At 38.7% G+C, this 26,524-nt stretch overlaps 1 protein-coding gene across 8 annotated transcripts in view; it reads left to right on the top strand.

Annotated features, from left to right (window-relative positions):
* Positions 1-26,524, top strand: part of Cntn4 (contactin 4) — a 1,002,315-nt gene that overhangs the window by 961,354 nt on the left and 14,437 nt on the right. For 6 of the 8 annotated variants that reach the window (XM_040739329.1, XM_040739333.1, XM_040739332.1 and 3 more), the window contains 7 exons: positions 6,739-6,914; positions 13,339-13,459; positions 18,230-18,388; positions 21,090-21,239; positions 22,652-22,722; positions 23,941-24,175; positions 26,167-26,279. In XM_040739329.1, the coding sequence (XP_040595263.1) occupies positions 6,739-6,914; positions 13,339-13,459; positions 18,230-18,388; positions 21,090-21,239; positions 22,652-22,722; positions 23,941-24,175; positions 26,167-26,279 (1,025 nt within the window). Of the gene's footprint in view, positions 1-6,738; positions 6,915-13,338; positions 13,460-18,229; positions 18,389-21,089; positions 21,240-22,009; positions 22,341-22,651; positions 22,723-23,940; positions 24,176-26,166; positions 26,280-26,524 lie in introns of those variants that run through there. The other 2 variants (XM_040739331.1, XM_040739337.1) reach the window with 2 other exon arrangements.

Below are 26,524 nucleotides of genomic sequence, written 5' to 3' on the forward strand. Positions count from 1 at the left end.
GCCACTTTGTCTTTCTGATTGTGTCATTTGCCTTACAGAAGCTTTTCAGTTTCAGGAGGTCCCGTTTATTAATTGTCAATCTCAGTTTCTGTGCTACTAATATTATGTTCAGGAAGCAGTCTCCTGTACCAATTCATTCAAGGGTACTACCTACCTTGTCTTCTAAGAGGGTCAGTTTGGCTTGATTTATTTTGAAGTCTTTGATCCATTTGGACTTAAGTTTTATGCATGCCATAGATATGGATCTGTCTGCAGTCTTCTATACACCAGCATTCAGTTATGCCACCACTGTTTGTTGAAGATGCTTTCTTTTTTTCATTGTATACTTTTAGCTTCTTTGTCAAAAATCGGGTGTTCATAGGTGTGTGCATAATATCAGGGTCTTCAATTAGGTTCCATTGATCTACCTGTCTATTTTTGTGCCAGTACCAAATTGTTTTCAGAACTATCGCTCTATAACGGAGCTTGAAGTCAGGGATGGTGATGCCTCCAGACATTCCTTTATTGTACAGAGTTGTTTTGGCTATCCTGGGTCTTTTGTTTTTCCATATAAAGTTGAGAATTGTTCTTTCAAGGTCTGTGAAGAATTGTGCTGGGATTTTGATGGGGACTGCTTTGAGTCTGTAGATTGCTTTTGGCAAAATTGTCATTTTTACTACATTGATCCTACCTATCCAAGAGCATGGGAGATTTTTCCATTTTGGGGTATCTCCTTTCTTTCTTTAAAGACACAAAGTTCTTTCCATACGTGTCTTTCACTTGTTTGGTTAGCATTACCCCAAGGTATTTTATGTTGTTTGTAGCAATTATAAAGGGTGATATTTCTCTAATATCTTTCTCAGCCCATTTATTTTATGTATATAGTAGGGCTACTGAGTTTTTGAGTTAATCTTGCATCCTGCCACTTTGCTGAAGGTGTTTATCAACTGTAGGAGTTCCCTAGAAAAAAATTTTGGTCACTTATGTAAACTATCATATCATCTGCAAATAGTGAAATTTTTAACTTCTTCCTTTCTAATTTGTATTTCCTTGATCTGCTTTTACTGTAGTCTTAATCTAGATAGAATGTCAAATACAATAATGAAGAGATATGGAAAGGGTGGACAGCCTTGTCTTGTTCCAGATTTTAGAGGAATCACATTGAGTTTATCTCCATTTAGTTTGATGTTGTCTGTTGGTTTGCTGTATTAGCTTTTATTTATGTTTATGTATGTTCATGTTATCCCTGATCTCTCCAAGACCTTTATCATGAAGGGGTGTTGGATTTTTGTCAAAGGCTTTTTCTGCATCCAGTGAGATGATCATGTGTTTTTTCTTTCTCAGTTTGTTTATATGGTGGATTACATTGATAGATTTTCATATGTTGAACTGTCCCTGTATCCCTGGGATGAAGCCTACTTGATCATAGTGGATGATTTTTCTGATGTGTTCTTGGATTAGATTTGCCAGTATTTTACTGAGTATTTTTGCATCAATGTTCATGAGCAATATTAGACTGTAGTTCTCTTTCTTAATTGTGTCTTTGTATGGTTTGGGTACCAAGGTTATTGAAGCTTCACAAAAATAGTTTGGCAATGACCCTTCTGCTTCTATTCTGTGGAATATTTTGAGGAAAATTGATATTACCTGTTCTTTGAATTTCTGGAAGAATTCTGTATTGAAGCTATCTAGCCCTGGGCTTTCTTTTTTTGATTGACAGACTTTTGATGACTGCTTCTATTTTATTAGGGGTTATAGGTCTATATAAATTGCTTATCTGTTCTTGATTTAATTTTGCAAGTGATATATACAAGACACTGTCCATTTCCTTCAGATTTTTGAATTTTGTGGAGTACAGGTTTTAAAGTATGACCTGATGATTCTTTGGATTTTCTCAGTGTCCCTTGTTATGTCCCCCTTTTCATTTCTGATTTTGTTAATTTGCATGTTCACTCTCTGCCATTTGGTAAGTTTGGATAAAGGTTTGTCTATCTTGTTGACTTTCTCAAAGAACCAACTCTTTGTTACATTGATTCTTTGTATTGTTTTCCTAGTTTCTACTTTATTGATTTCAGTCCTCAATTTGATTATTTCCTTCCATCTACTCCTCCATGGTGAGTTTGCTTCTTTTTGTTCTAGAGCTTTCAGTTGTGCTGTTAATTCTCCTAATGTGACTATTCTCCAGTTTCTTCATGTGCGAACTTAGTGCTATGAACTTTCCTCTTGGCACTGATTTCAAAGTGTCCCAAAGTTTGGGTATGTTGTGTCTTCATTCTCATTGAATTCTAGGAAGTTTTTAATTTCTTTTTTATTTCTTCCTTGATCCAGAAATGATGCAATTGTGCATTATTCAATTTCCATGAGTTTGTAGGTTTTCTGCAATGTGTGTTATTGTTGAATTCTAACTTTAAAGTATGGTGGACTAATAAGATACAGGAGATTATTCCAATTTTTGTACCTATTGAGGTTTGCTATGTTATCAGTTATGTGATTGATTTTAGAGAGGGTCCCATGTGGGGCTGAGAAGAAGGTATATTCTTTTGTGTTTGGATGGAATGTTAAATAGATGTCTGTTAAACTCAATTGGGACATAACCTCTATTAGTTCCTTTGTTTCTTTGTTAAGTTTCTGTCTGGTGGTCCTGTCTAGTGGTGAGAGTGGGGTATTGAAGTCTCCCACTATAAGTGAGTGAGGTTTTATGTGTGATTTGAGTTTTAGTAATATTTCTTTTGTGAACGTGGATGCCTTTGTATTTGGGGCATAGATCTTCAGAATTGAGACTTCATCTTGATGGATTTCTCCTGTGATGGGTATGAAATGACCTCCTTTAACTCTTTTGATTGATTTTAGTTTCAAGTCTAGTTTGTAGATATTATGATTGCTACCCCACTTGTTATTTTTGGGTCCATTTGATTGGAAAATCTTTTCCCAACCCTTAACTCTGAGGTACTATCTGTCTTTGAAGCTAAGCTATGGTTCTTGTATGTAACAGAAGGATAGATTCTGCTTTTATATCCGTTCTGCTAGCCTGTGTCTTTTTATAGGTGAGTTAAGACCATTAACATTGAGGGATATTAATGGCCATTGATTGTTCATTCTTGTTTGTTTTGGATTTTTTGGTGGTGGTGTAATTGTGTGCGGATTTCCACTCCTTTTTACTTTTGGATGTTGGCAAAATGGGATTATCTATTACCTATGTTTTCGTGAGTGTAGTTAATTTCCTTGGGTTGGAGTTTTCCTTCCAGAACTTTCTGTAGGGCTGGATTAGTGGATATGTATTTTTAAATCTGGGTTTGTCCAGGAATATCTTGTTTTTATCCATCTGTAGTGATTGAAAGCTTTGCTGGGTATAGTAGTCTGGGCTGGCATCCATGATCGCATAGCGTTTTTAGAATACACATCCAGGGCCTTCTGGATTTCAGAGATTCCATGGAGAATTCAGATATAATTCTGATAGGTTTGTCTTTTATATGTTACTTGGCCATTTTCCTTAGCTGTTCTTTGTATTCTTTCTTTATTCTGTATGTTTGGGGTTTTGATTATTATGTAGTGAGGGAACTTTTTTATGGTCTACTCTATTTGGTGTTCTGTAAGCTTCTTGTACTTTCATTGGTATGTCTTTCTTTACATTGGGAAAGTTTTCTTCTATCATTTTATTGAATATGTTTTCTGTACCTTTGAGGTGTTTTTTCTTCACCTTCTTCTACACCTATTATTGTTATGTTTGGACTTTTCATGGTGTTCCATATTTCCTGCATATTTTGTATTTGGGAAATTTTGGACTAAAGATTTTCTTTGGTTGATGAATCTATTTCCCCTAGTGTATCTTCAATGCCTGAGACTCTCCCATCTCTTGTATTCTGTTGATTATGCTTGCATCTGTAGTTCCTGATCGTTTACCCAACTTTTCTATTTACAGAATTCCCTCAGTTTGTGTCTCTATTTAAGTTTTCATGTCTTGAACTGTTTGAATTTCAGTTTCCTTCATCTGCTTGATTGTTTTTTTCTTGGCTTTCCTTATGAGATTTGTTGATTTCTTGTATTTTTTTGGTTTGTTTTTTCTTCCATTTCTTTAAGGAATTTTCTCATATTCTCTTTGAGGGCTTCTATCATTTTCATGAAGTTGTTAAGGTCATTCCCTTCTGCTTCATCTGCACTGGGATGTTCAGGTCTTGCTGATGTAGAAGCCCTAGACTCTGGTGGTTTCATATTGGTTTTTCTGTTGTTGAATGTGTTTTTATATTGTCTTCTTTCCATCCCTTCTTCCAGTGGGTACAAAAGGAGTCTCTTCCTCTCCTGGTGAGTACAGGACCAAGGTTCCCTTCAGGTGGGTGCAAGCAGGTCCTATACTCTAATGGCTCTCCTCTTTTAGTGAATGGAGGTGTGACTGATACTGGGGCCTTGGCAGTCTCTTGCTATATGCATATTTGAGGAGTGTAACTGAATTGAGATTTCATTCATGAGGCACCTAGAAGGACACTATATTGAATCCATATTGCTTCTTACCATTATATTCTCTGACATCCTTTATATATTGTAAAGAACCACATGTGGGTTGGGAGTTGACAAATCTCTGCTAGCAAAACCTGTTCCACCACAATTAAGAAAAGGTAACATTGAAAGCTAATACTCCTTTAAAAATATTTATTGCAATTATGCATGTATGTCTGTGTGGGTATGGAAGAGGCAGAAGATACCCCTGAAGATAGTGTTACAGGTGGCTGTAACCTGCCTGACAAGGATGCTCAAAACAACCAGGTCCTCTGGAAGACTTCCTGCTCTTAGGCACTGAGCCATCTCTCCAGTCCCAAAACTAATGTTTTTTTTCATTTTGAAGAAGCAATATACAGATTTCACCTTCTTCATGATATTCATTACCTTGATGACTATATTTGTAATAAAATTCCTTAAAATGCGTACTCATTTCAAAGTGACAAGCTATAAATTGATATATTATACAGATTATAAAATAGCTTGATAAAGACATAAACAAGTGTATATTAAGTTGGAAGGAATGAGGTATTTTATCTGCAGCATATGTCAGAAATAAATTAAGTGGAAAGGAATAAGAGAATCGCTTCAATTCTATCTCAGAGCAATCTCAGTCCTTCATTGGTTTAAGAGGTTGGCATCTCCAAACCCTGAGGCTCAGTATCAAAGTGGGCAGGAGAACGTTGTGCAGGGTCTGGGATCCGTTTTTGTTGTTGAGAGTATGGAGTGGGGAGGACCTGGTGAAGCCAGACTCAGAAACCGCTTTTGTTTAAAAAAAACTTCAGGCTTAAACATAAACACAAATTACATACTTTTTGTGACTTGTCCCCACAGTGTGTGATGTGGGTTAGCTACTTTCTGAATTCTATGGGCAACAGATTTCTTAAAGTTCTGGGCCTGATTTAAGACCCTGACTTTGGGTCAGGGATATTTTCCCTTATCATATTTATATTGATATAAAACAAAACAACTGAAAAATCATGAGCCCAAAGATGGAGGGAGATTCTACCTAAAAGAAAACAATAGTTTCACTACTTCTCAGCCCTCTGCTAAGGTAAAAGGAAAAGAAAAGTTTTGTGCACATGTGGCTTGATTCTACTTTGTGTGGAAACACTTTTGCTTTGTTGTATTGTCCTATCTTTGAATATTCCTCTCAGTTTACTATACTAAAACACCAGTTACTTTTATAACAACAATAAAAACAAAATTTGAACAAATTTCCAATCACATGGATTTTCTTGCTTGTATGTATATGAACTGATGACCTGACTGCTCCATGGTATGGTTAAAGGGAAGATTTTTATTGTAGATACAAGAGAATGAGAACAGCCAGAGGCATCAGGAAGAGTCCAGAGCAGAGAGAGAAAATGGTAAACTAAACAAAGCTAGCAGACTAGACCTGGCCATGAGAGAACCAGGAGTGTGTGTGTGAGGGAAGGGGGAGTTCTGAGAGGGGAAGACAAAGAGCTTTTGAACAATAGAGAATGAACATAGCAGAAATAGCAAGGGTATAAGGAGAAAGAATAGTTGTGTGGAGGGAAACCCATGAGCTGGGGAAGTTTGGGGTACAGGAGGAGGTGAGAAGGGCGAGGATGTTAGCATAGATTCTGAAATGTTTAACGGGTACTTGTGATACTGAGGGATCATGGAAGCCATCATATACTTTGGTATCCTAATAGGCACCACAGATAGGCATTGTCACTTCTGTCAGTGACAAGGGATATGGCTCCTTTGGTGAGGGGGGGCTGGATTCACAAGTTCCCCAGGAATGCTGCCTTTTGTCTAACCTCCAGAATGAAGTTTCCTTTAGACCTGACAGTATATTGATACGAACAGAGATGTAGCTTTTAGTGAAACCAGAGAGATATGCAGACCTTTAAGCTGCCAGCCAATGGGCCCTTCTGTGCTTGTCTCCAGAGATACCACCTCGTGGCTCCTAGGCTGAATTCTACTGCTCTGTGAGAGTACACAGAGCAAGCAGCTTCACCTTTTTTGTTGAAAATAAGCCTGTGTCTGAACCTGGGCCTCTTGGGTGACTGAGGTTGGTTGATCTCAGCTCAAGAAATATCACCAAACCAATTACTTTCCTTCTGCTCCGGGTTCTGCAGGTTCTACACTGTATTTCCACATACATTATACCATGACCGTTGCTGTTTGTTTGTGGGGAGGGCTAACGGGAGTTTGGAGGTTCTGGAGATTACATTTAGGGCTTTCCATGGGTATTAAAGGAGAACACTTTACTACACAGCCTTTTTTTTTCAATTCCAGATCCAACAAAAGTTATGGTTCCCCCTTCCAGCATGGATGTCACTGTTGGAGAAAGCATTGTTCTTCCATGTCAGGTGACACATGATCACTCCCTGGACATTGTGTTTACTTGGTCATTTAACGGACACTTGATAGACTTTGACAAAGATGGAGACCACTTTGAAAGAGTTGGAGGGGTAAGTATCAATGTCGTACTACCCATAGGAAACAGCACACCAAAAGTTCTGTAAACTGACTGAAATTAACTTTTTTAGATTAACTTGGAAACATATGTAAAGTTGTCATTGAAGCATTTTATTTCACAGAACTCTAGGTTAATTCCTGTTCCTTTCTGGATAAATTATGAAGTAAATGATGTCTTACATATCATGCAAACAAACCTGCTGTGTGTGAAGAATGAATCTAAGGTTCCTTGGAGATATATGGAGGGCCTTTTCTCTACATCTGCTAAATGGCATGGCTGATCTGTCTTCACAGATCAGGCTCCACTCCCATATCATATGAAATGACACCAAACAGTTAATAAAGTATTTTAAATATAGTTTCCTTATGGGCTCTTATAGAAGACTCATTATCATAAAGTTGTTCTCTTGATTCTGCAAATATACTGTTATTAATCATCTCCTTGGAGTCTGAATCCAAATGCTTCAATTTTTGAAATGCCTTCTTCTTCAGTACAATATATATTATCATTGAATATGTGCCAAGACAAGGTTAAATCTAGAAAAATAAGTGTGTCTATCAGAAACTTTTCCAGCTATTGTTTTTCTGCATTATCACAGCTCTACATTGCCACTGGTGATGAGTATTCACTCTGATGACCACTTTCTGGGAAGGCCTAATCAGAAAATACCAGAGTATAAAACTGGGACTATGATTTGAAAAGTCCTTTTCTTCCTCAACTGCCATAGGAATAGGAGTTACTGATTTTTCCAGTCTTATCTCATGTGTATGTATCGCGTTAGGTGGAGTATATGCCCTAAAGTTAACAACTCCTTCCATGGGATATATTTTCCCCCTAAATGTTGTAATATTCTATCCATTATATGCATGCTTAGTTTGTTAGAGTGTGAGTTGCAGAACACCAAATGATATCTGAATGGCTGTTCTCTCAATTCTCCCAAGGATGTTATTACTTTGCATACACAGGAGAAGAGTTAATGCATTACACCAGTGGATGCCTCTATTCATTAGGAATTCTCTCCTGGAATATTGGTTGAGTAAGGCTGGATGACATTGCCATGATTAACCATGCTGAACCTCTTTCATGTAGCCCAACTTAGTGAGAGAGAATCTACTTCACTGAAGCATTGGTGATATCAAATACTTTAAAGTCTAAAAATATACTTAGCCCCATACCTATCACAAAAGAAATACTTTTAAAACTCTGATAGTCGTATACTCTGAAAGAAAAGTAATATTAATTGTAATAACAGAACAGTATACATTAAGAAAAACCCTTCATCAACTAAACTGAACAGCAGCTTTTCACTTTAAAACCAACTTTGTAGGCAAGTCAATATAAAAAGTGTGATCCCAGAGAATTTGATGAGCAGTAGTTAATTTTAATGGATTGTTTATTGATGTCTAAAAATGATCCCTGGCCAATGAGACCTAGTAGCCACTATGTATCATTTCACCTGAGATGCAGAGAGAAGCATCTTAATGGAACAAAGGACAGAGGAATACTTAGCATCCACAGAAGTGCTCTCATTCAACTGTCTGTAGTGGCATACACCTGTAAAAAAAAGGGGGGCTGAGTAGACAACTTTTGGCTATATAGTGATGTATAGCTCACCTTGATTTCAATAAAAAGACCTTGTGTAAAAGAATTAAAATTAAGACCCAAACAATTGCTTTCATTTGCTTTTCATTTGAGAAATGCTTCTCTCCTGTGCACAACTAGTTCTGTCCCCATGATCAACTACTACAAACAAAGAGAAGGAAGTAGATTAGCCACCAGTGTCACCCATGTTCATGTTAGTATGTCACGGTTGAGGAGATAAGTACATGCCATGATGAGCTCTGACCCATTTTAGTTTGTGCTTTCCGAGTCAGCATAAGAAATAATGGTGGATAGGTTCAGCCTATTTGGTTTTCTTGGAAAGTTGTTGTTTTATTGGTCTCTTGTGCCCTCCAGTGCTCTTTCAGAAAGAGAACAGAGACAAAAGCTGGAGTAGGGGTTAAATATACTGCAAATCTTTTGTACTGTTTGATAGTAGCATAAATGTAGACCATAGTAACCGTTTGATCTGGGTATTTCTAAGGAAAGAACAGCCTCACTGTGAGACGTTTACTTCATTACTTAATTTAAAACTTTTTTCAGTTTGATTTTAAAGCTATAAATTTCACTAAAATTTAAGAAGAGCTAGACACACTCTTTGTCACAACCACAAAGTTGTGAAAGTAGGTTGCTATGTGCTGAAGTAAGTTTCTTTGACGCTCATCCCCTAGTGAATAGAATGAATCACTGAGAAGGGGTAAATATTTCCTTAGTGCCAATATAATGTCCACCTTAAAATCAACATAGCTCCTGCCTTAAAATCAATATGGCTTCCATTTTAAAGTAAATATGTCATCCACTTTAAAATCAATATGGTTTCCCACCTCCTCTGCACATTTCCATTATGAGGCTTAGTTTTTATTTACATCTCTATTGAAAGCCCCAACATACAACTATTTTAGGTTCATAATACAGATTCCTATTACTTGTCAGGTACCTAATCATTTATCAATCATCTTATTATATATTAGATCCTCAATCCTCTCAGAAACTCTATGAAATAGGTTGGTAATTATTTTCCCATTTTTTTTATACTGAGATGTGATCAGTATATAGCAGAACTGGATGAGAACACCAGTGTTATAAATAAAAGAACTTTCAGATAACAAAGATCTCAACTCTTCTTGAATTAGATTTAAGGTCTTTGACATGATTGTTTCACAAAGAAAATTGATCATGGCCATCACTAAGACGAGTTTAAATTTACTCCATGCTTCATAGTCTGCGAAGGGATTTCACATAGGTATCCAGTCTCTTTTGATTCTCATGCCATGGCACAGTAGGGAAGGCATCCATCTTTGAAAGGTCAATAAGCTGAGAGGCAGACAGATTAAGAAACTTAGATGAAATCACACAGCAGGGATGGGTCCCAAACAACTAGGTCTCCAAACTACAACTCTGCCTTCAGGACATACTCTTGTATTTCTTCTAATCCTACTTACAGCAATTGGCACTTGTGACTTTTTCCTTGTCTCAGTAAATATAAGTGTGACCTGTTTTACTGAAACAAAAGAAACCAAGAGGATTTGGGACTTGTTGCTTTCTTGCTTGCTTCCTTCCTTCCTTTCTTCCTTTCTTTCTTTTGCTGGTTTTTTGTTTTGTGTTTTTGTTTTTTGAGTCAGGGTTTCTCTGTGTAAGGCTCACTGCCCTGGAATGCTGAAATCCACTATGTAGACCAAGCTGCCCTTAAATTCACAGATATCCATCTGCCTGCCACTGCCTTCTGACTGCTGGGATTTAAGGTGTGTGCCACGATAGCCTGGCTAGCATGTTGTTGTCAAATAGGGCTAATTTCTCCCCTAGAGGGGACTATATAATTATTATCACTAACAAGGGTTGGGTCTGGGAGGTGGATCAGTGGTAAATGCAGGTCTGCTGAGCACAGAGCCTAATTTCAATCCCCCAGAATTCATATGAGACATGGTGGAATATGCTTGTAATCCTAATGCCAAGGAAATAGAGATAGGCAAATCCCCTGGGTTTATTTATCAGACAGTCTCATCTACTTGGCAAGTTTTAGGCAAACAAGAGAACTTGTATCAAATAACAATGTATGCAATGCCCGAGGAATGACACCTGAAGTTATATTCTCCACATGTACCCACCACATACACAAACTAGCATATACACCAATGTATACACATGTGTACATATATACATACATATGCATACACACAGAAAATAACAGTAGTTGGAACTGTATTTTGCTACATATAGCTTATAGAAAGTTGCCTACCCTCTTTGTGTTAGAGTTTTATCATCTGTAAATAAGCTACCTGCTTCATAGACGATGTGGGAATTGAGTGTATTAACATAACTAAAGCATTTAGAAAGTTCAGGATGTATACAAATTCCTACCATGTGTCATTAATTATCAGTGCTCTTTGGAGGAATAGCAACTTCAAAGTCTCTGCCAACTTCCTGTTTTGTAGTTTGGGTTCAGAAAGAAGGAATCATTTCTAGTCTAACCCACTGCAGAGGCATGGATTCATGGGACTAGCCTCAAATATAGGTTAAATATAATTTATTTCGGCGAGTTGTCACTTACACAAAAGGCAAATGGCCACCACAGATTCCTGCCCCCAGGATCTGCACAGGCTGCTCCCTGTGACCCAACTGCACACCAGAGAGAGCCATGTGCCTAGACCTCAGACCTAATACTCACTCTCTGTCTGGTCCGCATCTGTGACCACGCTGTTGTCAGCGTTACAGGTGTGGGCAGGATAGATATCTCATTACAATTCAACTTTTAGTCTAAAGAAAAAGGTTTAGGCTTGATACAAAACTTCATATGTTCTAGGAGAAGGAAAAGTAAGAACAAACACACTTAAGACCTATTGCCAGTGAAGCAACAGAAGCAAATGGCAAGAACTACATATCCAGTCCTAGGGTAAAGGCATCACAGAGATTACTATAGAGCTGTCCTAAGATGGAAAGTTTAAGTCTTGTACCTAACATTTCTATCTAGGAAGAGAGAGTGATAATTGTGACAGTCTAATCTTCAACCTCATCAAAGACCTGAGAAGGAAGATAAACAATACTAGGGTAGGCAGGAAGTGCAGGCGAGCAACTTCCAAAAGGTGCAGTGAAGACAGAAACAGCAGGCTATCTGGAGAATCACCCAAAGTTTCACAGCAGTGTAGGGGTAACCAGCTTTGGCTAAGGCCTAGAGTATCCAAGTGACCAACACAGAAGCAGGGAGGTAGAAAGGCTGTCTTACCCTGACTTGGCAAATTTCAGCAGTCTTCTAAGGTTACCTCCTACAAGCATAGTAGGACAGCATGTCCAAAGTCAGCAGTTAAGGTGGGGACAGTTCTTTGCCCAGGAGGTCATTAGCCAAGGAGAGAATGGATTCCAGAAGGCATGACATCAGTGCTTAACATTTTCTCAGGAATAGCTTGGTGCTGTCAGGAGCAATTGTGTCTCATGGAGTACTGATATTAAAACATTTAAATGCCATATTCTGCAGGTCTGTGAAGTGTTTGAAGATCAAATATCTTTGTCTGACTAATATCATAGATAAGAAATGTGGGTGGTAATAGTTTGTAATTCTCAAAAACACAGTTATACAATGGCTAAAGCATCCCAAAATAATTTAACCAGGACAATGACTTCAATAAATGTAACTATATACATATATATATATATAATCCTCAATAATAGAGATAGAACTGAAATGTCTTGACTAGAACTACTAAGTGCAATATGATAAAATATCCTGTTATATCAATATACAAAATGTATATGCATCAAGATAGTTTTATATTTGTGTGCAAAACATCGTAAACAGAAAGAAGACCCTAAATAGTCAACATAAAATAATCTAACAATTTAAGTTATCTATAGCTAACAGTTGCTAAAGTGAGTTCACTAGAAAATATGTTAATCTACCTATATCTCATCTTAACCATACTTTTCCCATCATATCTTTAAACTTATCTAAAAGATATACCTAAGTCTGAACATCACCTTCCCTACCCAACCCTAAACAACTAAACCAACCCTATGCAGGTGAATACTATCCCTTAAAGCCAACAGTAGGGAAAAGGGGCGTTGTTTTCTTAGGATCACTTCCTGCTGAAATTGGATGATGGTAACACTGCTTTATTCTCCAAGCTTCTCAATATCCAGGCAGTAAACTCAAAGGTGGAGCAGTCTAGTGGAGTGATCACTTTGTATTTACGATAAGTCATTTTCTGGTGAGCAGTGTTGAAATGGTTGTGGGGCACACAGGCGTCCATACTCGGGTGTAATTAGTCCCATTCATCTGCTAATAAAACATGTATTTGGCATTTAGAAAACAAATTAGCACTATTCCACACTAGATGATTCAAGAGTTCCTTAGAGAGTCTGGCCTTCAAAATCCTTTAATTCAAACCTGAGAGCAATCAAAACGTTGGCTGCAAGACAGGGTTCTGCAGAAAAAATGCAGATGCCTCTAAACATAGATTTGCCTCCACTTTCCAAATATAGAATGTCAAAGTCTCAGAATGCAAGCACAGGCAATAGGCTGAAAGCATGCTGAAGGGAACATATAAGGCTCAATCAAAAACCACATTGTGTAGCTTTGAGTGATGCCAGCAGGGATAGCAGACTGATCCAGACACCTGAGCTCCTATGGAAGATAAGCTCTCTGAAAACAGTGGTGTTCTTATCTCTTAGGCTGGCTCACATAGTTTTAACAGCCATGGCTTGCATCACTAATGTTTTCATCAACCGGTATAAAATAAATCCATTAGTCATAGTGTCCTTCATGTGATAATGATATTTAGGGCTCATTAAAAAGTAATTGTAGCCACTTTCCTCTACTTTATCAGCAGGATTCAGCTGGTGATTTGATGATCCGAAACATTCAACTGAAGCATGCTGGGAAATATGTCTGCATGGTCCAAACAAGTGTGGACAAACTCACTGCTGCCGCCGACCTGATTGTAAGAGGTATTGGACTTTTATTTTTGTTTATTTATTGCTTGTTTTTTGCCCTTTCAATGTTTCTATGGTATGTACTCTACCACAGCAACGTATAACCTCAGTGGTTTTGAATTAGGTTAAAAAGGAAGGCATAAGCTAACCATTGAGCACAGTGGTTAACAGTTTATAGTTTTCCAAATATGTGCTTTTTCGTAAAAGATGGATAACCAGAAAGAGCATTGAGTAGGTATAACGTGTAGTCTTCCCACCAGTCTCCTGGGTCCTGAGCTGTCTCTTCTCCCAAATAACACACAAAACACTATATTAATTATGAAGCTGTTGGCTGTTGGCTTGGTTTCTTATTGGCTATCTCTGACTTAATTATTAACCCATAACTTCTAATCTGAGTATTTCCATATGGTCTTCTCTTACCAGAGAAAGGGTCTGGACCTCTTACTCCTCTGGCATCCTACATCGTGACTGACTGTGCCTCTGTTTCCCAGAATCCTCCTCGACTCCTAGTCCCACCTATCTTGCTTCCCTATTGGCCAACAGTGCTTTATTCATTAACCAAAGAGAGACATATACACAGAAGGGCTTCCCCCATCAAGTAGGTTCAGTTCTCCTACTGAAAAGAACTCCTATTAAAGGTCCCAATTATGACTACTGAGTTGACAGGATGCTCTAGAATAACCATAGGTTAACCAAAATAATTAATTATAAAGGCGATCCAATTTACTGTTTTGTATTCCTTCTGGACTGAACCACATTAGTGTTTTAGACTAGTGGTATAACAGAGGCCTAAGAAAACTCCGATTTTCCCAAAATGATTAGAGTTGTGTTTACCATCATGGTGGTCATGGGATCGGAGAGAATGGAGCTGAAAAATGAGGCAGACTAAAGTGTTGTGCAATAGCCAATTTTATTCAGAGCATCAGACAACATATACTCTGGGGGTTAAAAAAGTCACCTAGGGCTGGAGAGATGGATCAGAAGTTAAGAGTACTGGCTGTTCTTCCAGATGTCCTGAGCTCAAATCCCGGCACCCACATGGAGGTTCACAGCAATCCATAATGAGATCTGGTGCCCTCTTCTGGCACCAGATCTCATTATGTAGACAGAACACTGTATACAAAATAAATAAATCTTTTTTAAAAAGTCACCTAAGGGTTTCATGAGTTCAAGCTGTAAACAACCATAAGGACATGCCACATGTAGCAAAAAAATATCTTTCCATAGAGGCATGTAAATGTTTAATTGAATACCATCTGCAAGCAATAATGAGAAATCTAAAGTAAACTCACTTTTCTTGGCCAAACATGGGAGGAGCAGGAAAACATATTCCAAGAACAGTTCAGTGATTTGAAGAAACTGAGGTGGCAAGACTCTTGTTTTCTCACAAGCATTCAGAATTCTCATACAACTCCATTCCTGTACTGTGTTCTGACAAAGCTGTCCTGACTTTAAAATGTGGCTTGATAAGGAAGTGCTTGCTTGGAATGTAGCAAATAGAGAGGCACTTTGTATAGAATAAAGCCTTGGTGAGACTCTTAGCAGTACTGACAGTAACTAAGTTAAACCTTTCAGCTATGACAACTCTGAATGTGTCTCCTAGCTGAAGAAAATTCCAGTTTATAAAAGAAATTTAAGGTTTTTAAGATTTTTTCTTTTCTTAAAGAGAGGAGGTTACCTCCAAAGCAATACTGAGAAACCCTGTATCAAAAAACCAAGGAGAGAGAGAGAGAGAGAGAGAGAGAGAGAGAGAGAGAGAGAGAGAGAGAGAGAGAGAGAGAGAAGGTTGCATAGTTCAGGGTGGCTTCAAACTCACAACCTTCTTGCCTCAGTTGTTCAAATGCTTGGATTACAGATGTGTGCCACCACCTCAACCAACAGCAAAAAGAAAAGGGGGATTGTCATTTATTTCATGTGAATGGGAATTTTGTCTTCATATATCTATGTGCCATGTTTGTGCAGTACTTGTGGATGTCAAAAGAGGGTGGTAGATCCCCAGAGTTTGGCATAAGAGATGGTTGTAGGTTGCAATATGTATTCTGAGAATTAAACATGGGTATGGCAGAACAGCCAGTGTTCTTAACCACCCAGCCATCTTTAGCCCATCAAAAGAAGGGGAAAAAATTAAAAACTTTTGGAACCTATGTACCCAACAGGAGTTTTTTAAAGTCATAAACTGACAATCAGGCTGATGGTATAACTCCATGGTATAGCATTTACAGAGCATACATTGAAGCCTTGGGCTCCACACCCAACTCTGCCAAACAAATAAAAACCAACCCAGAGCATCAATATAATCTCATGCCCCCAAACTCATTCATCAGAATTCCTAAATGTTGGTAATGGGATTATTTGATCAGCCCCCTGAACCTAAAATGCAAACCCTGGATCAGATTTGGAGTCAGGGTCAATCTGAACACACAGGAAATGAGATCTTTTGGGAATCAATCCCAAGTATTTCTGTATACCCCAGACAGATGTGAGGGGAAATGCAGAGCAATTAGCAACTCAATTGTCAAGAAAGGTTAAAGAAAAAAAAATGCATTCCCATTATGATTGCTTTAGTCACTTGACAATTGTCTAAAAAGAACATAAGTCATGCAGTAAAGAAAGGTTATATTAAAAAATTAAAATTATATTCTCAAGTTTGGTATATCTGCCTGCCCATAGAGTAACCTACAGAAATGTGTTTGTTTAGCTTTTAGAAACACACCAGAGCTGATCTGCTCTCCCCTTAGGGACAAAAGAATTCTGTTGCTGGTAATTTATCCTCTATTTAATTAGGATAATGTTCAGATCAGCAGTTTAAAAACCAATAAATTAGACTAATAAATATTTAAATCAGTAGAATTTGAAGTTCTTAAATGATATTGTATACTTCATTTCACAGAAAATAGCATTGGATACCAAGAGGAATTTGCAAACACAATCTAAAAGAAAGTCTAGCCTAATCGGTTAATAAGGCCAATAAATTAATATGACATTTAAAACCACAATCTTTCATTTTATCTCCTCTTGCTCTGTCATTGCATCTTTTATGCACATTGCAGTGGGGAGATGGAAACGCATTTTGCTACTCTGTAAAAGTTTTCCCTTTAATTCCCTGAAACTTTAATCATCGACTTTACTTACTCTGCAACCATCTTGTGGCCACTAGCAGGGCCTCCCTTCCCTGAGCAAAAAGCAGACACCAACATCAAGATAGCTGTCCTTGCCTTGTGACAAAAACATGCTACAGTTTGTTCAGTGGACTTTTTTTTTAAAGGAAGTTCAGTTTGGCTAAAACGAAGTCAACACTAAAACGAAGTCAACACTTCCCAAGAGCACAGCCATGCACTGGTGGGTTTAGGTGACAGGAAGATAAAGAGTAAGAGAAACCACACCCAGAGGCAGGTCCATGTCTCCCCTTCGTTTTCTCCCTACACAGCAGCCACAAAGGGGTTCAGATACTTGTTACTGATTCAATTCTTGGAGCTGTTAAAAGGGAAAACTTTTCTATGTGTGGTAGATTCTAAAGACTCTCCAACAACATTCATAAAAGAAAAGGGTGGAAATACAAGGAGGAGAAAGCCGCCAGACACAAAGGAGCATACACTGTCTTCTGGATTTTACCTGCTTATTAGGAGTAAAAGACCAGAGGTTACCTTAGCTCTGTCTAGGTGGCATTAGACTGCCATGCTGAAATGTCACCATGGAAAATTAAACAGCTCCAGCATACACATTTGCAGACATTTCATTCGGGAGTGGGGGGAAAGAAGATACATTTAGACTTACCTGTGAGTCTATAAAAGTGATTTTTTTAAAGAAGCAAAGAGTATACAGAGTTTTTCATAAAGGTGAAGGAGTGAAATTTCAGAAGAAACTCTTGCTTTGGGAATTTCCATGAACTTTTCACTACTCCATAAGAGGTCCCCTTTTTACCTTGTCCCTGTGACACATCCCGGTAGTCTTTTGAGAACATCTTTGATTGCTAAACTGGAGATCAGAAAACACCTCTGGGGAACCTCTCCTTATCTGTCTAACAAGTATGAGGGTTGTCACCATGTCCTCTCATCATCCCCTTTTATTCCAGGGTGATGTTTAAGCTACATTTAAAAAATGCATTTAACTGCCTGGCCATAGCTTCTAATACTGGCAAGTAGCAAAGTTCTGGGTCTTTGCCTGCATTGATGTTTCACATCTTAATTGTTTTCTGTCCCTCTCTGTATGATCTCAAGACCTTCACCTAAATATGACTTCTTCCCCTTTCAATGGTTTAAGTACATGGAAGTAGGGAAGCTATACCCATCAGGCAAATAAGTAGAAAATTTAGGTATGACTTGTAGAAACTTTTCCAGAGGGACATTAGACTCCAGCCCCATTTTGGAAATTCTCTGAAGAAGAGGAGAGACAATCTTATAACTTGAGAACTGACCATTTTCACTGTGGTCCCTCTGCCTGAAAGCTAATGCAGCAGCTAGATGCAGTTAGGATGGCAGATAGTACGCCAGCATTCTCTCCTAACATCAAGACATTCCATTATAACACTTTGTTTGCCTATTTGTGGTTTTCCCCTATATTCTGCGAACCCCTAAAAGGAAGGGGCATGTGTCAGTTCTTTGCTATAATTTCAAAGTTGAGTGGAGCTCTTGTTACCCAGAAGATTTTCCAGAAACAGTGATGGAGTGTATATTTAGGCAGTTAAATAAATGATTGAGCAACTCAGTACCCTATTCAAGTGAGTAGATTATTATACTTGGACATTTGAGTATGCTGTCCAATTCTGAATGCCTTGCTCTCTTCCAGGTCCTCCAGGTCCTCCAGAGGCTGTAACCATAGATGAAATCACAGACACCACTGCTCAGCTTTCTTGGAGACCTGGACCTGACAACCACAGCCCCATCACCATGTACGTCATCCAAGCTAGGACTCCATTCTCCGTGGGCTGGCAAGCAGTCAGTACAGGTACCATATTGCATGCTGAGGTCGGATGAGGCTTCTATAATGAAGTCTGAATGAAATATGGAAGAGGCCAGGAAACATCTAGGTCAACATAGAGGCAAATGATACCCAGACATGTGCCAACTCTACTTTCTTTAATGTTTTCCTCCACACTAACTTACATTATTGTTGCTAAACCTAATATGGAATTATTTGCTATGCTGTTATGTGTATTTTTATTTTCTTAACAAGCTTGAAACTATTTATAAAAATAAAATGCACTGATCTATATATTACCTAAAATGACCTCTGTACCACTGGGTTCCATATTGGAAAAGTAATGGAAAATGCAAGCCTACAATCAGTGTTTGCAAAGTTCATGCACAGTTGTCAAGAATATAATATCTAAGTACTCTGTAGAGTCTTTTGTCTTGCTGCCTCCACTTGTACATATATTAATTTGGAGATGAAGAGGCATGGAAATGTTTTAATCAGTTTCACAAATTCTAGTCTGTGCTTTCTTTTCCTTTTGCAGCTTCTGTATTAGGCTCTTTGTCTTTGTGAAGAATAAGAAGGGTAAAGATTTATTTTGATCCATGGTTTTAGTCGAAGATTGGCTTGCTTCAATGCTTGGGGCTGGAAGGTGGGTAAAACCCCTTGGTTGTGGGACCATGGTATCTGGAAACCTCATGGTGTCTGAGAAACAGAGACATGAATCACATAAGGACAGGATGCTCTTCAAAGGTATATCCCCCGTGACATACCACCTCCAGCTAGATCTGCCTTCTAAGGCTTTGTCACTTCCCAAACTAGTGCCAGTATCCTAGCCAAGCTTTTATCATGTGTTGCCTTTGCAGGGAGATTTCCAGCTCAAACCATAACACTATTGTTACCATCAGTAGCAGTCCACCATTATTATAGTGAAGTGATGGGGAAGTCCTTCTGTGTATGTGCTTATCTTATTGGTTGTTGAATAAAGCACTGTTGGCCAAAAGGGAAGCAAGATAGGTGGAACTAGTTGTTGAGGAGGATTCTGGGAAAGAGACACACAGAGTCACCATGTAGGATACGGGAAAAGTAACATGCCTGGACCTTCTTCCGGTAAAAGACATGGAAATATTTAGATTAGCAATTATGGGTTAAATACTTTAGCCAGAGCTAGCCAGTAAGAAACCAAGCAAATGACCAACAGCTTCATAATTAATATAGTGCCTTGTGTGTTATTTGGGGGTTCAGACAGCTAAGCAGGGTGCAGGCAGCTGGCAGGGAAGGTAATACATTACAGTGAAGTAATTCTCACACTCTCTTTGTTACATGAATTCACTCAAATCAGATGCCAGTTGCTGATACCATAAAACACCAAGTCTTCAAAGGTCAAAGCTATTTTACTATATTATTCACACTTCACATGTTTTCTACATGTGCTATGTAATGCCAGGCCTGTATCTAATCCTTATAGCTATTCTAACAGTAAAACAAAATTATTTTATTCACACTAAAAGTTTGTTACTGTGCCTCTTTAACAGAAGAGGTAAATGAAGTTCTATGGAGATCTGTTGATTATCAGAGTGAAGACAATGATTCATTTTTCTTATCTTTCTTCTTAAAACATCTCTTTGAATACACAGAAAGTCAATGTTTACAGCCAGAAAACCATTTATGAGGTGTGATAAACTAAAGGGATGAGGTGGGAGGGTGAATGTGATCAAAATAGACTATATGGAATTCTCAAAAAATTAATACAAATATAATATTGTAAAAATTAGATAAATAACAACATGATTATATAAATAACATAAAATTGAGCCTAACATTTATTTCTGCTTTAAGACATCAAAGCAGCATAGTCATCCCTTAGAACTAAAGGAGTATGTATCCTGCTTTGCAGTAACTCTTATTTGTCTAATTTCTTCCTCAAATGTCATCTCAGTGGGAAAAAATGAAATAATGATAGGAGTTGAGATTGGAAAAGGATTGAAACCTAAGAGAAATGACAAAAAATTACAAAAAGAAAATATGGCATTTATTAATAAGAATGAGTGAAAAATGATAAAAAGTGTTGTTACTACTCATAGTAACAACAGTGTTACATGGTTTGCACTTGGAATCCCCCTCCAAGGGTCATGATAAAAGCTTGGTCCTAGGATACTGGCACTAGTTTGGGAAGTGACAAAGCCTTAGGAGACAGGTCTAGCTGGAGGTGGTATGTCACTGGGGGTATGCCTTTGAAGAGCTTCCTTTCCTTATCTGCTTCCTGTCTGTTTCTCAGACACCATGAGGTTTCCAGCTCTGAGATACTATGGTCCCACCACCAAGATATTCTACCTGCCTTCAAGCCCCAAGCATTGAAGCTAGCCAACCTTTGACTAAAATCATGAATCAAAATAAATCCTTATCTCTCTTAAACTGTTTCTCCCAAGTATTTGTCACAATGACAAAAGAGCCTAATGCAGAAGCAAAAATAAAAAAAGAAGGAAGGAAGGAAGGAAGAAAGGGGAAAGGAAAGGAAAAGAAAAGAAATCACGGTCTAGAATTTGTGATATAGATGTAAAATATGTTCATACCTCTTCATCATCATCCCAGCAAACTAACTACAATGCCTTCCCTGGAAGTCGTGGTGGTGATGGTGGTGATGATGATAGATGTTCCTAAAATCATCTCCATGTCTTTGTGGAGCTGAGTGGATTCTCTTAAGCCTTCTCACCCACCTTTTATTATCTTTCAGTTCCAGAACTTGTTGATGGGAAGACCTTCACAGCAACTGTGGTGGGTTTGAACCCCTGGGTTGAATATGAGTTCCGCACCGTTGCAGCTAATGTGATTGGCATTGGGGAGCCCAGCCGGCCCTCAGAGAAACGGAGAACAGAAGAGGCTCGTGAGTACCACTCACACTACACAGAGTCTGTTCTGGCAACTCGCATTCCTTAAGGAGAAACCTTGACTTTTTCCTGTGCATTAGCTTCAGTGAGCTCTACATGACCACACTTTCTCCCTTAAGGGGTCCTAATGATCAGTAGAATCTCAGTCTTGTGAGTAGTAAGCTTGAATCAAGTTCTAAGTCATCTACTGAGTCCACTGTGTAGCAAGAAACAATATAGTACCTCTGCTTAATTCTTTCAGCACTCAACTCTCTTTTGGTTCATACACAAATGGTCTGAGAACATTTGCTCAGAAATCTTTGCTATGATTTTCTTCAGACATGATCCATTGCTACAAGTGAAGAGGAGAATATACTGCATATATCTTGCATGATGAACACAGGATAAAAATAATGTACACCCAGCTGGGTCAGATTATACTCTTGTAAACTGGGAGATCCTGATGATATCTAGAGTTCCAAGCCATAGCAATAACAAATGATTTGTAAAGGCAGAACAAGATCCTAAGCAGACCAACAGTTTCACGTTATTCTAAAAATTGATGACAAAAAAAATCCATCTGGGTATGGTATCATTGGCTTTAAGGTGATATACTGAGTTACTAGCTGCAGGCCCCAGTTAGCTATTGAAAGAGTCTGCCTGGCATCCTTCATTTATATGATAGCATAACTAATCCTGTGATTTCTTTTCCCATCTCCAAAACTATAACTCAATTCTACCCTACAACCCTGAGAAGGAAGTGAGTCTTATTTCCCCTCTTTTACAGAGAAAACTGGGGATGAGAGAGGTTAAGCACAGTGAGCCAGGGGTCAACCTATGTCCACCACTTCCTTCAACACCCAGCTCAAAGCTCACCTTCTTCTGAGAAGCCATTAGCCCAGTGCTCCGCTGAGCAACCTGCTACTCCAGAACACAACTGCTCTTCTCCATTCTGTCTGCGACATCATTGGGTGTTGTCCAAGTTTCTCTGTGATATTTTGCATGTGTTCTCAACCTCCCAGTAGATTGTAAGCTCCACGTGGGCACAGTTTGTCCTGTCTTTCCTTTGTTGTCACCACATGGTTAATAAATGTCTAACCAAGCTTGAGGACAGATTATTCAGTTGTTTCTGTCTCTGTGGAACTCTTAGGTCTTTAGGTACAGGGCCAAACAAGTGGTCAGTAGTGACTGCTAACATGAATACTCTGTTGATCCAGAAACAGGTAACTAATAGCAATTTCCTTGGGACATTTTGCTTCTTCCAACCAGTACAGTGTTGCTTCTGTGGATGTTATTTCTGATATCCAAAAGACAAAGGACATGTGCCCAAGAATTCCCTCACAGTGAGTCACCCAATCTGGGCAACTGTCCTGACTCACAATTACTATCAGTGCCTGAAATAACTTGGTTTCTTTTTTGTCTCCTACAGTCCCTGAAGTCACCCCAGCTAACGTCAGTGGTGGTGGAGGCAGCAAATCTGAACTGGTTATAACCTGGGAGGTAAATCTATCTCAGGACCAAAGGGACAAGCTTTTGTCTGGGTTGTTAAGAAGCCAGGAATGGTCCCCTTGTATTTTCAGGAAATCTGTTAATGTCTATCAGGAAGTGAAGGTGCTTGGCCACCCATTGTTTGAAGCAAGTTTTAATTTGACTCTTCACAGGGGGGAAAAATCATGAAAGAGGAGATAACACAAGTTAAAAAAAAATAAGGAAGTCTGGTTCAGAGAAAGCCAGTCTTTTTTTCTTTCTGAATTGCTGCATGGCCAATTGATTTAAAACATCTGCCAGCTATAGATTGAGTGTCCCAGAACAATTTCCTAGCAGTTGGCTTTGCTGCTGGGATGTGAGGTATTTCTTTAAACAACCTAGAGGAAGGTTAGTCACCAATTTATTAAAAATTGATTTTGAAAGAGGAGGAGGGAGCCTCCAAAGAGGTTTGAAATGTGTTTCAAAGATTTTAGACAATGTCCCCTTAAGTAAAAAGCCTTTAATTCACCCAGAACCTCAGGAGGGAAAGAAAAGAAATCTCTCCCTCCCTCCCAACTGAGCTCAAAGTCTCTCCCAGGGGCAAGATCTCCTCTGTGCAGAGATGGCCTCCTTCTGTGACTTCTTTTGTCTATCTGGCACTGAAGGAAAAAAATATTATTAGACGGTACATGGTAGAAGGGATATTTTTTAAGAAATCAACTGTGTGGTAAATTGGCCATCATTTGTAGTGGTTTTCAGAGTTGAGTCCACCTCACCAGAGCCCAACTCTCAACTGTAGATTTTTGTTTCATTTTTCAAGGCTGGTGTTGCTCTAGTACCACATGAACATCTTAGGCAGGTTAAAGGACATCTCTATGTTTAAAAGATTGTTGAGGGGGCTGGAAAGATGGCTCAGTAGTTAATAACAGTTTGCTCTTCCAGAAGTTCTGAGTTCAATTCCCAGCAACCACATGGTGACTCACAACCATCTATAATGAGATCTGGTGCCCATTTCTCCCATGAAGTTGTGTATGCAGATAGAGCACTCATATACATAAAACAAGTAAATCTCTAAAAAAAGATTATTGAAAATAAAGCCCAAAATAAGGTGAAGGGGTGCATACGCTTTGATAATGAATCAGTTGAGGCAAGAACTGGGGAGTGACTTTCAATGGTTGAGTCAATTAGGGGAGTTTAATAAGTGAATCTAACTACTATGCTTCCTGAATACCACTTCCCTTCCTTCCCCAGACAGTCCCTGAGGAATTACAGAATGGCAGAGGCTTTGGTTATGTGGTAGCCTTCCGCCCACATGGCAAAATGATCTGGATGCTGACGGTGCTGGCTTCAGCTGATGCCTCCAGATACGTGTTCAGGAATGAGAGTGTGCGCCCATTCTCTCCCTTTGAGGTTAAAGTGGGTGTCTTCAATAACAAAGGAGAAGGCCCCTTCAGTCCCACCACGTTGGTGTATTCTGCTGAAGAAGGTATGGTTCATACTCCTTCAACTCTCAAATGGTGTTCCATTCAGGATGTATGATCAACTTAGAGTGTAAAATAGATATAAATCAAAAGCATATCTTAATTAGAAACAGGTATACTGTAAAAACATTTGATTTTACACACACAAACACAGCAACTCTACTTTGTGTATACACACCAGTATCCCAGGAGAGGAGAGACTGAGGCAGGTTAGCCAGCCTGAGGCCAGTCTGGGATACATAGTTAAACCTGTCTCTGAAATGAAGAACTCAATTATGACTCTATCATACATGAAAGCGCATGGCTCTCCATCAATGGACTGAATTGCTAAGGACAAAACCAACTTGCAAATGCCCTGCCCTGTGTTATCTTCAGATCATATTTTTCTGTGTCTATTAGCTATTTACTGATAAACAATACCATGTACCACCTATCTGTTATCATTCTTTTTAAAGAACCTAATTTTATGCTTTCCAGTGTATATGAGTTGGAATGTTTCATTCTGTCTCATCACTTATGTTTTTAAGCCATTTGCCCTGTCTCTGACTTCTTAGGAGAGAGAAGCATGAAGCAGCTTGGGTGCTTGCATTGCCATTCACACTGTCATGATATTCAAGGGTCCTCACACATTGTTAGTTCTCTGGGGAGGTCCTTGCCCTCAGAATGCCTCTCACATAGTCCTTGTTGTTTTAAAGATGAGATTCAGAATTTAGTCATATGACAACACCTGAAAGTCGACACATTTGTTTGGCTTCAGAAAAGAAACAACACATTTGTTCCTTTCTGCAAAGAAATAATTCCCATAGAGGCGGCAGTCTCCCATGGTCTCTCCCCTGCCTCTTTGCCAGCTCTCACAGCTTTCCAGCTTCTTATTACATACCACAACCACATGCTAAAGACTAGAAACTACCCAGACCCAATCTTCAGTCTCCTTGCACGCGCTTCAGCATCTCTTGCTTGTAAATCCCCACTCCTTCTTCTGGCCTCACTTTGAACAACCAAGGTTTCTGTGATTCCCTAGGTCTGCAATGTGGAGTAAGTTTTCGTTTATGCCTTGTTTCTTGAGTATCATTTATAGCCATAATATTTGTAGCATCTTCATGTTTCTCTACTATAATATTCATGACAACATATTTAAAATTTTGTTGTATTCCTCATGTATCAAGTGACATTTAAAAAATTCTGAGTTAGCATATAGGGGGGATCTTATATTGTTATGTGTAAATAGAGATCCCCATGTCCAATATTTCCTGGAGTGTGCATATAGAAAGGAGTATACAAACTGGCATTAATTTATACCAGATGGATTCTTTGGTTTTAGCAGGAATTTATTATAGCATATTGGGGTGGGGGTGCTTAAGAGAATGAGGATAGCACTACCCAAGGTAACATTTGTGAATGTTATTATTCAAGTCATGGCTGAATTAGGTTTTTCAGTAAGGACAGTATTGAAAGAAGAGTTGCATATACAAGTGGTGTACAGCTCTTGCAAAAGTCTGATAAAAACAGCTAGAATTTGAAAAACTGGTGGTACAGTCTGTCGTTTGCATTCTAGGATACTGAACCCCAGAAACTATCAATGACTTGCCTAGGATTTTAAAGATTGCCATGTAGAACTAAACCACCACCCAGCTTCCTTGAATTGTAATCAATTCAGTTAACTGCCCTTGTTTCTCTCTTGTTTTCATAATCGAGCAACTGGGACTCTTACTTAACTTAATTAAGAAAGATCTACTTGAAAGAATTGCTGACCATGAAAACTTGTTGCTAAACTTTGTCTTGGGTTACTTTAGTTCCACTTACCTATAGAGGAGACATTTGTAAGATTTCAGAAGTGTTTCTTTCCTAAGTGTCCCCCCGCACATGGTAATTGCTTATTTTGGGGAGATGTTGTATGTATCCCAGGTATTAAGAACAGCCCCATGACCATGGCTTCTTTCTGCCTTCTAAGCCCATTTATAGAAGCTTGGTAGTAACTTTCAGAATCCATTTGCAGAACCAACCAAGCCACCAGCCAGTATCTTTGCCAGGAGTCTTTCTGCCACAGATATTGAAGTTTTCTGGGCCTCCCCCATTGGGAAGAATAGAGGAAGGATTCAAGGCTATGAGGTAAGCTGGAGACATTTGCATTTGTTGTATTTCTCGGGGCGATCTCTAAGACATATTCACTGATGGGAGAAGACCCATGCCACCCTACATAGGTCTCTGTTCTAGAGGCCTGGTTCAACCACACCATTAATAGAAGCACCAAAGATCTACTGTGAGACAAGACTACCCTTTATCTATGTTTATGCTTGTTATAATATTTTATTTTCATGTATGTATATGTATGTGTCCGTAAACCTAAATATTTA

Source organism: Mesocricetus auratus, unplaced genomic scaffold, assembly GCF_017639785.1.
Source record: "Mesocricetus auratus isolate SY011 unplaced genomic scaffold, BCM_Maur_2.0 Super-Scaffold_100676, whole genome shotgun sequence".
NCBI classification, from domain to species: domain Eukaryota; kingdom Metazoa; phylum Chordata; class Mammalia; order Rodentia; family Cricetidae; genus Mesocricetus; species Mesocricetus auratus.